General features: G+C 42.0%; 1 protein-coding gene across 2 annotated transcripts in view; it reads right to left on the bottom strand.

Annotated features, from left to right (window-relative positions):
* Positions 1-4,690: 4,690 nt before the first annotated feature.
* The window catches only part of LOC115146263 (RAC-alpha serine/threonine-protein kinase), a 36,260-nt gene continuing 28,194 nt past the window's right edge, over positions 4,691-12,756 (bottom strand). For both annotated transcript variants that reach the window (XM_065004249.1, XM_029688244.2), the window contains 4 exons: positions 9,719-9,933; positions 9,510-9,597; positions 9,276-9,378; positions 4,691-7,117 (listed from right to left, as the gene is read on the bottom strand). In XM_065004249.1, the coding sequence (XP_064860321.1) occupies positions 7,038-7,117; positions 9,276-9,378; positions 9,510-9,597; positions 9,719-9,933 (486 nt within the window). In that variant the 3' untranslated portion in view covers positions 4,691-7,037. The remainder of the gene's footprint in view (positions 7,118-9,275; positions 9,379-9,509; positions 9,598-9,718; positions 9,934-12,756) is intronic.

Below are 12,756 nucleotides of genomic sequence, written 5' to 3'. Positions count from 1 at the left end.
CAATGCCCTTGCTTATGGAAGGAGGTTTTCACTCAAAATCTCACGATACATGGCCCCATTCATTCTTTCCTTTACACGGATCAGTCGTCCTGGTCCCTTTGCAGAAAAACAGCCCCAAAGCATGATGTTTCCACCCCCATGCTTCACAGTAGGTATGGTGTTCAATGGATGCAACTCAGCATTCTTTGTCCTCCAAACACGACGAGTTGAGTTTTTACCAAACAGTTATATTTTGGTTTCATCTGACTACATGACATTCTCCCAATCTTCTTCTAGATCATCCAAATGCTCTCTAGCAAACTTCAGAAGGGCCTGGACATGTACTGGCTTAAGCAGGGGGACACGTCTGGCACTGCAGGATTTGAGTCCCTGGCGGCGTAGTGTGTTACTGATGGTAGGCTTTGTTACTTTGGTCACCGTTCTTGTGATCATTTTGACCCCACGGGGTGAGATCTTGCGTGGAGCCCCAGATCGAGGGAGATTATCAGTGGTCTTGTATGTCTTCCATTTCCTAATAATTGCTCCCACATCTGATTTCTTCAAACCAAGCTGCTTACCTATTGCAGATTCAGTCTTCCCAGTCTGGTGCAGGTCTACAATTTTGTTTCTGGTGTCCTTTGACAGCTCTTTGGTCTTGGCCATAGTGGAGTTTGGAGTGTGACTGTTTGAGGTTGTGGACAGGTGTCTTTTATACTGGTAACAAGTTCAAACAGGTGCCATTAACACAGGTAACGAGTGGAGGACAGAGGAACCTCTTAAAGAAGAAGTTACAGGTCTGTGAGAGCCAGAAATCTTGCTTGTTTGTAGGTGTCCAAATGCTTATTTTCCACCATAATTTGCAAATAAATTCATTAAAAATCCTACAATGTGATTTTCTGGATTTTTTTTCTAGTTTTGTCTGTCATAGTTGAAGTGTACCTATGATGAAAATTACAGGCATCTCTCATCTTTTTACGTGGGAGAACTTGCACAATTGGTGGCTGACTAAATACTTTTTTGCCCCACTGTACATACTACCTCAATAAGCCTGACTAACCAGTGTCTGTATATAGCCTTGCTACTGTTATTTTCAAATGTCTTTTTACTGTTGTTTTATTTCTTTACTTACACACACACACACACACACACACACACACACACACACACACCTTTTTCCCGCACTATTGGTTAGAGCCTGTAAGTAAGCATTTCACTGTAAGTTCTACCTGTTGTATTCGGCGCACGTGACAAATACACTTTGATTTGATATTGTTTTTCATAACAAACCAATGCATTTTAAATACATTATGGTAAAGGTAGAGTAATATTTCATTTAATAATTTAATTACAATTGTTTTAACACCAATCATAGTCAAACTATCGCAAACGGTTTGCATATTTCCGTTAGGGAATACCTACTCCTTGAATTGTGCGTATGCAATAACTGAATTCGCCTTTTCACTTCATCTAAACAACGACATTTAAAAAATACTTTGGCTAAAGGTCATGTCTACAAAACTTAGTTCACTCTGTTCGTAACAGATTTTAGTTTTGGAAACAAAACTATATTGATGTCAAATGTTTCATCGATAGCAGAATGTCGGCCAAAATCCATCTCGTTCTATCTTCTCCCACTGCATGCCACTGGGCTTCCTCTCTATTTGGTAGGGAGTGGAAATGCCAAGCGGATGCTTCACATTTATACATCTGGTGAGCGAGAGGAGAACGAGCAGCACGCGCTCACGGCGAGACAACTTTTTACCAGTGGTAGGCTGTTTAGATTGTTACTATGAGGGCACCTATTTCCAACCCTTTAATGCACGCTCAGTTCTTGCGTCTCGGGGGCTGCTGGAGTGGAAATTTGAAATGGAAGTTATGGAACTCGCGTGGTTCTTTTTATGGGGGAAAATCCTCAATAAAACTGCCATTAAATGTGGAGAATGATACATTTGTCTCTGTTGGCCATCAATTAGCCTATTAATTTATATGATATTGTAGGCTACCATTTGATATAATAAATACATTGAAATGACGATATCACTGGAGTCATTGCAAATCAATTATTACCACTTGTGTCGTCTACCTGGAGCTGGTAAACCAATTTAATAAATAGCCTATAACTTCAGTTTATTGTTGTTGTAGCCTTGTGTTATTATGCAATTATGAATGGACATGTTTAGTTAATTAACGTTACATTGGAAGCTCTATCGCAGTTGTTAGAACGCATTAGATTGGCGGTAACAGTAGTCAGATTAGGCTATAGGTAAAAACGTTTAATGTTGTTGACAAGCATATTCCGTTCAGATACATATTATTCATATAGATTTGAGTCTGTAGCCTATGCCTATTGAAATGACAAGTCAATCTCGCAAATGGGCCATTTATAACGGTTTGTAGTCTTAACATCTGGCATATTATAACAGCACAATTGCCAGAAAATAGCCTAACATTCGTTGTTTTATGATCGTCCAAGTGTTTTAAGAGATTCTCTGTTCTACTTCCATCACCCAAACTCTCCTGTCAGATTTATTTATAGTTATGCACATGCACAAAGGGGATTTCTTAACAATTATTAACCTGCTTAGAGCCCTGAATGCTGATTGTCTGAAAGCCGTGGTATATCTGACCATACCTTGGGTATGATACATTTTTACTGTTCAAATTATGTTGGTAACCGGTTTATAATAGCAAAAAGGTACCCCGGGGGATTTGTGGTATATGGCCAATATACCACGGCTAAAGGCTGTATCCAGGCACTCTGAGTTGCGTCATGCTTAACTTTTATTTTTATTTTGTATTAACCTTTATTTAACTAGGCAAGTCAGTTAAGAACAAATTGTTATTTTACAGCAAACCGTCCTGCAACCCGGAAGACGCTGGGCCAATTGTGCAACGCCCTATGGGACTCCCGATCACGGCCGGTTGTGATACAGCCCGGGATCGAACCAGAGTCCTTAGCCGTGGTATATTGGCCATATACCATACCCCCTGGTGCCATATTGCTTCATCATAGCATTGAGCTATCATACCGTGAGCGTTTATACTTGTGTTTTGAAGCCAGAGGATGAGTCGTATTTCACTGTTAGTTTTAGTCAAATAATTGTAAATGTTCAGTTATAAAGGGACGATAATTGTTATTAAGAGAACTGGTGATGTGTGAACTGTTGCTTCATGCGTTGTATGTGTATGCTTACTATAACTGTCACCCTGATACTAGGTAGTTACTTCCAGTGCGGGACAGTAGTGCTTGTCAAGCGGGAGCGAACGGCACTGTGTCCCGGTGTTGTTACCGTTCATGCCCTGCCCATTGAGTAATCAATATGATTTATTTATTGTGTAGGCTGCTATCCTATATGAAATAAATTCACGGGAGGGGAAAATGGCTCGTAACTACCGCTGGCGACACAACCTTGATACCCAGTAGGAAGCTTATCACAGTCAGGTCTCAGGTCGGCATGCATGTCCATACGACACCGGTGCACTGGTCCCCCGTATACCGACTCATTGTGCAGTCCAATCAGTCACGCAAAACGGTATTGAGAGGCAACAAATCTGCCCAATAGCTGATTCGCTTTCCATACACCCATTCCTTTCGGTACACCCACTCCGGTGGTTTTTTAGCAACAAAACCGAGACGTGCGCAACTATGGGGAATAACAGACGGGATAAACAGACAGGGTTGGCTTGGATTTTTGATAATATGTAAACTATATTTAATCTCCAATGTTTATTGAAAACATGAATACATTTGCACAATGAGCACTTGTGGTTTTTTGTGTTTTTTTTCACAATGAGCACTTGTCGCTCAAATATATAATTAGTTATTGGTTAGCTAGCTATTGCTATCAATCTGGCCATCCAGAATCACAACACACAGACTTCTGCCCTTGGAAGCGCAACATCGTTTTCATGTCACCTCACCCATTTAATATAATTTTTTCTCACTTTGGAAATGTTTTTCTAATGTTGGAAATGTGAAGTAGAAAAAAACTAAAATTTAAATATGTTTTATTTTAAGGCAGAAACATGTGAAGACTGTGCAAGGGGTGTGTAGACTTTCCCTAGGCACTGTATGCAAAGCATAAGTGGTTTTCAATCTTCAGAGATAATAAGAGGAAAGATTGGTACAGTGAGGTGAGGGGAAAGAGGTAGAGACTGTGGAGTCAGTAATTGACAAGTTCCCCACAACACATCCCCCAAGAGGGCAGAACATCACTGCTAGCACAAAGGTGTTTTGTGGTTTGTGCAGCTGGAGCCAGGTGAGGAACGGTTGTCAGGTGAGTCCCACGCTGGGCACAACCATGATCCTGCAGTGAAGAGCAGTGCAGCTGGCCACAGACAGACAGAGCTCTGGCTGTCAACATCTGCTCAGGAGACTGTACCATCTGGGTCTGGCCCAGGGGAGCTTCTCCTCCATCTCTGACCAGCTGCAGAGTCACAGACAAACATGGACCTATGCAGTCCTGTAGAGTTACAGAAGTCCAACCTATCTAGCCACTCAGTATTTAGGTATATTCCTATGTTTCAGACGTTCGCCTCGTTCAAGGATGTTTATTTGTTATTTCATTTTTTTTTAAATACCTCAGTCTAATCAAAGCATTAGCAAGTCAAGCTTGTGCTATGACTGTGGGTTAAAAGCATATCCGATAAGTTCTTGAGGTCTGTAAGAATGGCTGAATGATCAACTGAACAAAAGACAATGAAAGACTAGTTGGCAGGTTTAGTTAAGACCTTTTATTTAATCAATTTGAAAGAAAAAAAAAACAGTAAAAACAGTGTACAAAGTGGATATCATTTACTAAAGCTGGTGTCCTCAGTCTCAGGAATAGGAAAGAGGAGGTACAAAAAAAGTTTTAAAAAGAAAAGGTATAAAATGCATTTCCCTATTTTCAGAGGGTGACAGCAAATGATGAGTGTGCATAGGATTAAGCAACAATCAGATCTAACAATTTAAGAATTGTTTGAGAAAGAGGAATTGATATGAAAATAAAAATAAAAAGCTGTTACATTCATTTGTATGATTAACTTTTGTATTGTGATTATCAGTCATCTGAAAACACAGCAGAATTTTCTGGAAACTCATTGGAGAACAGTGTTCCATTTTCAAGATTACCAGTTTATCTACAGCAATCTGTATATGGGGGTAAATTGCGCAAATTATCTTTTCATAGTTCACACCTTTCATAATTGATGTCTAGAGAGGTGCTGTTTCAGTCATTTCTGACAGCAAAGTGTAACAAGTACAAGTGTACAAATACATACATACATGTTTTGGGGCAGGAAAGTGCATATCATTGGCACAGTCAAATCCATTTTCATTGCTGGTTTTCTATAAATAACAACTCAGAGCCATGTAGAGGAATGGAACACATCCCTACCTATAGAGATCAAAGCTGACTCAACTTGTTTCCCCCTGAACCACAGCCCAGTTTCTTTATGGAGTAAGTCCTAAAGGACTATATTGTTATAGTGACCTCATTGAGGCTGCAGGGAGTACACTGGGAGAAAAACACCCAATACTGTAGAAGAGGAAAATCCAGAAGAGAGAAAAGATTCCCTGATTGGGCAGAAAGGATCAGTACCTGACTGGCAAGTTCAGAGGGAAGCAGCCTAGAGTGTTTGGAATACAACATGCAGACAGGGAGGCACCACAATCCAAGCACATGATAGTCCAGGGGGGTTAGAGTAACTCTGTCTTTTCAATGGGACCACAGGAAATGGATATCTAATTGACCATGTGTACACAGTTCTGAGATTCATTGACAGCAAGCTTTAATGTATTTAGATTATGCCTGCCCCCAGAATAAGAGTTATTTAAGTATCTGCGAATCCCCTTTCTGCCACTCTATTACATCATTTCTCTATTAGACTGACAGTGGTCCATTGGGTAATTCTCAACTTGTTCTCTAATGTTTTAGGGCTTTAAAATTCTGATAAGAATGTTTTTTGAGCATTGGAAGTCCTATAAGAATCAACCATGTTCTACTAACAGTTAGATATACAGAATAATACATTTTATTGATTAGGTATACTGGCAGCCCAAGGAGATTCAAAGTGTTGGTCAAATAGTGATAGTGTGAAAGTCTTGATAAAAAAAAAATCAATATCAGACTAATCTCCCACTTCATTGAAAACGAAGTCATTGGTCATCTATTGTTATTGCCGTTGGGCCACAATATTTATTGGTATTAAAGCGGAAATCAGCAGTTGAAACAAAGCGTTCTCCCCATCCCTGTTTATGTAAAAAGCTGAGGGATGGGTTGGAGAAATGGAACCACTAAAATTCATAGACAGAGCTATGGATGCCATCATATCCAAAATGATAATTTTAACCATAGTGTGAGGCTATATAAGTGTTTGTTTACAAACTTTGGAGGTAAATTATCTTATATTGTGGGTTGTGATAGGGTATGACAGTTCAACTAAGTTCATTAGGCATTCATAAGTTATATTCTTCAAGAATCAATGGGTACATATCATTTATTCATGAGTGAAAAAAATGTATGTAACAACTGCAGATCGCCCCTTTAAACAAAGAACAGCAAAATACATTTCAATTTTAAATGGCTAATTCCAATATAGTCCTTATGGTCCCGTAACATTTTCCAGGCAAACGTTCACTTTGTGAATAGTATGTGACAAATATAACAGGTGCTGACAAAAGCAAGACAAAAGTTTAAGAACGTGTAGCCTTATCATTCTAAATTCATATACCACATCGCTGCATGACCACTCTTTTCCTATAAATTAGGTTTTATGAACATCAAGCTTGTCTGACTGCACACATCAAGACTAGCAGGAAATGCACTGTAGTGTTCTCTCTCACCATTAGAAAAGTCTTAAAAGGCCACAGAAACAAATCAGTGGTTTTTCATTTGTGTAGTATGGAGTATTTTCCCATATAATTACCGAACCTGCAGATTGCAAATGTCTGTTCAACAATACTATCTGAAACACTGGTGAAGTAAGGAAAGGATGTGGCGAAACCCCTGGTAGTTGGATGTGCAGTCTGGTGGGGTGAGGGGAAATGGTGGGACCAGAGGAATAAAGGGGTGTGTTTAGGCTGTTCCACTCGCAGAGTAGGAAAACTGTGGGAAGTGGGGTCTCCGTTCGCTGTCAAACGACTCCATGCTGTCTTCTGGAATACAAAATGAGTGGGGAGGAAAGAGAGAGAGAGGGATGGCACGGAAACTCCATTAGTATATACGTTCTGATTTCCGCTTTAATACAAAATATATATTTTCCTCCCAGTGACAAAAACCCTTATGATTGAGTCCTAATGCATAATGTACCTAGTACTAGCCAGGGCGCAGTTTGGCACACACTGCTAGGGGTCTAGCAAGCACTTCCATGTGAGGTACACAGTGAACTATGGAATAACAGACGTTACACACACGTTCCAGGAGAGGGCACAAATCCCCCAGAGGAATTGAATAAGCACTATGTAATTTGACCTCACATTAATTGCACTGGGAAGATGGACCTTCCCCATTATCATTTCAATATTTGCCTTGGAGTGCAATCTATACCTTGAATGATGTTCAAAACGATCTATTATTTTTCTCTCGTGGGATTTAATTATTTGAGTGCTACAGTACAGATATAAAGTTGCGACCAAATATATTGGCAGCCTTGCACTTTTCTTTAATTCCCTATGTCTTCTAAAATAAGATGAAATTGGAAAATAACTTTTGGTTTCCACACCTTATTGGATTTTCAACATTGCATAAGCAATTTTATTTGTGTAAAATTAAGTTTAGAATTTTTAATTTTGAAAGTAATGACAAACGGCAAAATGATTTGCGAGTTCTTGGTTGCACAGCCAAGATAACTGCAGACAAATGCTTCTTGTAGTCATCAGTGATCTTGCTGCACCTTGGCCCACTTTTCAGCAGCAAACTGCTCAAATGCTTCCATGTTTGAGGGGTGTCATCCACCAACTGCTGTTTTCAGATCTCACCATAGGTTCTGGATGTGATTCAGATCTGGACTCTTGGCTGGCCACTCCAGAACAGCATCTCTTCTTGAAACATTCCTTGGTGTTTTTTGTATGTGCTTTTGGCGTCATTGTCCTGCTGGAAGAGCCACAACCTCCAATAGAGACCCAGTCTTTGGACACTGGGTTGAATATTGAACTCCAAAACACCTGATAATCTGCTGACTTCATGATGCCTTGTGCATTTTCAAGGCCCCCAGTACCAGAGGCAGCAAAGCAACCCCACAGCATTATCAAACCTCCCTCATGTTTGATTGTAGGGAGGGGGTTCTTTCCATTGAATGTTCATTTGGTTGTCAGTAAACAAAGCGCTGACCTGTATTGTCAAAGAGCTCTGTCTCTGTTAAAGGTTGTGGGTCTTCCAGCTGAACAATGACCCCAAACACACATCAAAAGCACCCTGGAATGGTTTGAGAAGAAACGCTGGACTGTTCTAGAGTGGCTAGTGTCCAAATCTGAATCACATCCAAAACCTATGATGAGATCTGACAAAAGCAGTTGGTGGAGGTCACCCCTCAAACATTGAAGTATTAGAGCAGTATGCTGCTGAAAAGTGGGCCACATTGCTACAAAAAGGGTTTGTCTGCAGTTATCTTGGCCAAAGGCTGTGCAACCAAGTACAAGGGGTACCAATACATTTGTCCATGCCATTTGTATTTCATTTCTAAATAAAAATTGTAAACTTAATTTTACAAAAATAAAAATTTGATCTACAATGATGAAAATTCAATACTGTGTGGAGAACAAATGCTTTTTTTTTCAATTTAAACTCATTTTAGAAATAGGTAATTATTTAAGAAAAGTGCAAGGATGCCAATATATTTGTCCGCAACTGTATAATGTATCATATACATCAAGGGCACGTGGAAATCTTACATTCTCTCATGACCATGACAATGAGGAAGAATATTACTGTCTTCAATCAAAATTCTATGTAGATCAGCTTGTTTTTTGTTTGTTTGAGACACTCCAATTCTGGAACCCCAAAAATAAACATTGACCTTTAGAGCCAAATGATAATTTAAAGTTTAAAATCTCTGTAGAGGGGAGATGAATTTATATGAGATTCTGAAACGCAATAGGTATTCTTTACATGAATGACATTTAGAACCACTTGCGTTTCCAGTTCATCCTGAGTCAGACTGTGATCACCCCTACTAAACAAAAACATTCAGGTCCAAAGAGTCAGTGAAAAACAAAAAAACAAGTATGATTGTCTGTCTGGGTGTGTAATACTGTTCTCTGAGTGTGGTGCGTGTATTCTGTAAAGATACAGAATACGCAGTGGGTCAGGTAGTACCTTGTCCGGGCGGTGTAATAGTGATGGTCTGTGCTGTGAACTCCTCGTCAAAATACCGTGTATCTGTTTCCGAGGTAACCTGGGGCTTGAAGGGCGGGACCAGCTGTGAGAGAAGAGAGGACACCATGAGCACATTGGCACATCTGTCCTGTCAATCAGAGTGTAGACAGTTGCAGGCCTGGTGAAATCTATTGATTGTTCACTGAAGTAATGGAAAATGGAACACTAATTTACCTTTTTCTCATAAACATCTTGCCATTCAATCCCAGCAAAGAATTTGTGCTGCATAATCTCCTTAGCATCATCCTGTCCTCCACCTAACCTGGAAGATAGAGGAACCAAAACAAAGTAAATACGTGGCCAAATCAATCCATGCCATTATATTCCACTGGATTCTGTACATACGGTATGGTGGATAACTGCTGGCAAGAGGATCTACGCACCGCTGCTTGGGGTCCTTCTTGAGCAGGCCGGAGAGCAGGGACCTGCCCTCGTGACCCAGGGTACGTGGGAAACGGATGTCCTCCATGAGGATGAGCTCAAACAGCTTCTCGTGGTCCTGGTTGTAGAAGGGCAGCCGACCGCACATCATCTCGTACATGACCACGCCCAGACCCCACCAGTCCACCGCACGACCGTAATCATTGTCCTCCAGTACCTGGACAACACAGGACAACCACAACTCAAAACAATATAATACCATTAGGAACAGTTACACAATCATACTTGGAAGCATACAGGACAAGGGCTAGCAGGAGTTCAAATGTACATTCTTCCCTATGATAGTATCAAGAGAGACATACTATACATTGTTGGTTTAGATCTCTGAAACCTAGCTATTAGCTAAGTGGATGGACATTAGGTAGGTAGTGAGGTCAGCAGCTCTCCAGGCTGTATAAAGAACCCTGAGTGAGGCCAGTGAACCCCCCACCCCCCTTCTCCTGGTCTGGGATTCCAAGCAGCCACAGCCAACACTGACTCACATCTCACATTAGGAGCAGGGATAGAGTTTCCCCTGGAGCCCTGCATATTTAATCACTAGAGGTCTGCAGTACACACTACACACCATCATGAGAGAGGGATAGGCTGGGCAGGGGCTGGAGGCTGGAGAGGCTAGGGCCAGTTAGTGGAAGCAGAGTCCCCATAGCAGCAACCACATACACCACACCACTGCCACAGCCCTTAGTCACGGAAGTGGAGGTTCACACATCTTGGAAGATGACGTGTTCACACGTTCTAATCAATTGGCTCGATTTGGCTCTGTGCTGTCTAACTGGGCAGCCTGTTGAATGTCAAACATAGTATTTGAGTTGTTATTAAACAAGGCCTTCTGGGAAGTGTAGTTGGGTCAATATCCAACAGGAAGGCTATTGTAGGTGGAATCAAGCCAATGAGAACAGACTGTTCTTTAAAACAAGGTTATATGAGGTGAGATAAATTGGTCCAGGAATAGATTCATAGGTAAAAGGGCAGCCTAATAGAATTACATATGGACATGAAGGTACACAGTCCCAGAGAGAAGAGGCGGGCAGAACAGATGGACAGATGTGACCGTAAATGGAACAAAACCAGAGTGTGTTTGTGTGTGTTTGAGCGGGTGGTGTGTGCCTGCATCTGTGGGCACGCTGCTTGGCGCTGCGGTTAGGGGCGAGGAGGACTCGGAGGGCAGGGGTAACGTGAAGCCGGCACGGTGCTAGGATTACTGGACCGTCTCTATTTCCAGCACTGCTGTCGTGTGATTCACACCACACGACAGCTGGGCCTGCAGCTGCCCCATATATGTAGAAGAGTACCACAGCTGTGGAGCTGCCAGGACCACAGGAGCCAAGCTCATCCCTCACACACGTAACCAGGGCTGCCTGGACCAGCTCTGTTACACTGGCCCAAAGGACAGCACAGTGCAGGGAGGAGGTAGGAGTGAAACGTACACTTGCTGTACTTTTCCTCCACTTGATACTGCCCTCTATCTTACTTCTCTGGCCTTATTCTCCCTCTAACACAAACACAGCTATTGTCCCTCTCCCAAACACATGCCCTTCACTCTCCTTTTCATTGTTCATTACTTTCACAAATCGACTTCATTTCAATAAAATGACTATTTCACAGTGGATTAGGTGAAACTTGTTCCATGGGTGTTAGCAAGATGCAGGCGTACAGCCCTGGTCTGGGCAGCGGGTCTGGCCTGTGGAATATTCCCAGACGTTACAGCATTCCTGTGCAGCACACACAACAAGGTCATTGTTTACTGCAGAACAACCTGTAACATTGCCTGGCCCTGGTTCCCATAGAGACGCTCTATGGCGACCCTGTCTCCACGGAAACGCCCCCTGATGTCTCTACTGCCAGAGGAGGAGCAGAGCTGGGGCTGTTATATGGTGCCACTAGCTATGTTACTGTGTTCAGAATGCTAAAGAGGGGGAGGGTTGTTCTTCAGCACATTTATGACATAACACACATGGACAAAAATGACAAACAGATTCTTTCCTTTAAATGATCATTTGCCTGTTGCTTGCCCTAGTGTGAGGGACGTGACATGATGGTTATATAGTCATTCATGCCCTAGTTGGCTTTGGTGATGATGGCTACTGTATGCAGTAAATTAGGATGGTTCTCTAGAGCAGGAGTTCCCAAACTTTTTCCACTCGGGCCCCCCTTCCAGCATTGGGCCCTCCCCCCCTGCATGAGCACACGCCACGTCTATTTCCATGGGCACAAGCACTGTTCATGACACAAACTGTCCACACCCCTCTTGTTGTTGGAGAGGAAATTTTACAGGTTTCATTTTTTTCTTCATATTCCATACATTTTGCCAGTCTAATGTGTATTCATGTGATATGTGAGTGACAAAAAAATTACAACAATATCTATAGGATAAAAAAACAAAACTTTAAAAAACGTTAGCTGACATGGGCTAGTTATGAACAGCTAAGAGTCTAAGAGAGGGGAATATAAAGATGTCAGATGAAAACGCCATGGGAGATTGTTACAGGGGAGAACTGAGGACAACAGGCCCAGAGTGTGGCCCTGGCTTTGCCCAGGTCGGGATAGGCATCCTGGGCAGGAGTCGGCTAGAAGCCCCCTCAGTGCCAGGAGCAGCTGTAGCCAATGTAACCTTTTCTTCAGGGCGGAAACTCACGTTTCCTGAGGCACTGCCAAACCCCCCAGCAAATTCCAAATGGAGGCTAAAAACAACGAGTCAGCAGCTGTGTTAACATGGGCACCCTTCTCCCAGAAAACCTTCTTACAGCAAGAGGCAAGGGGACTAGCAACACACACACACACACACTGTACAATGCCCTATCGTGTTATACACCCCACGTCATACCTGCACGCAATGGGGAGAAGCCACACCCCTGTACATATGCCTTCTCAAACAAAAAAATATGGGAACAACCTGTCCTGCCCTAGTCACACTGCAGACTCATTAGCTGCATGTCTTATACTGGAGATTAGACCGGCATTTAGGAACAACTGTCCCAAA

The sequence above is a fragment of the Oncorhynchus nerka genome, linkage group LG18 (assembly GCF_034236695.1).
Source record: "Oncorhynchus nerka isolate Pitt River linkage group LG18, Oner_Uvic_2.0, whole genome shotgun sequence".
Lineage (NCBI taxonomy): Eukaryota > Metazoa > Chordata > Actinopteri > Salmoniformes > Salmonidae > Oncorhynchus > Oncorhynchus nerka.
This window is presented reverse-complemented; position numbering and strand designations above follow the sequence as displayed.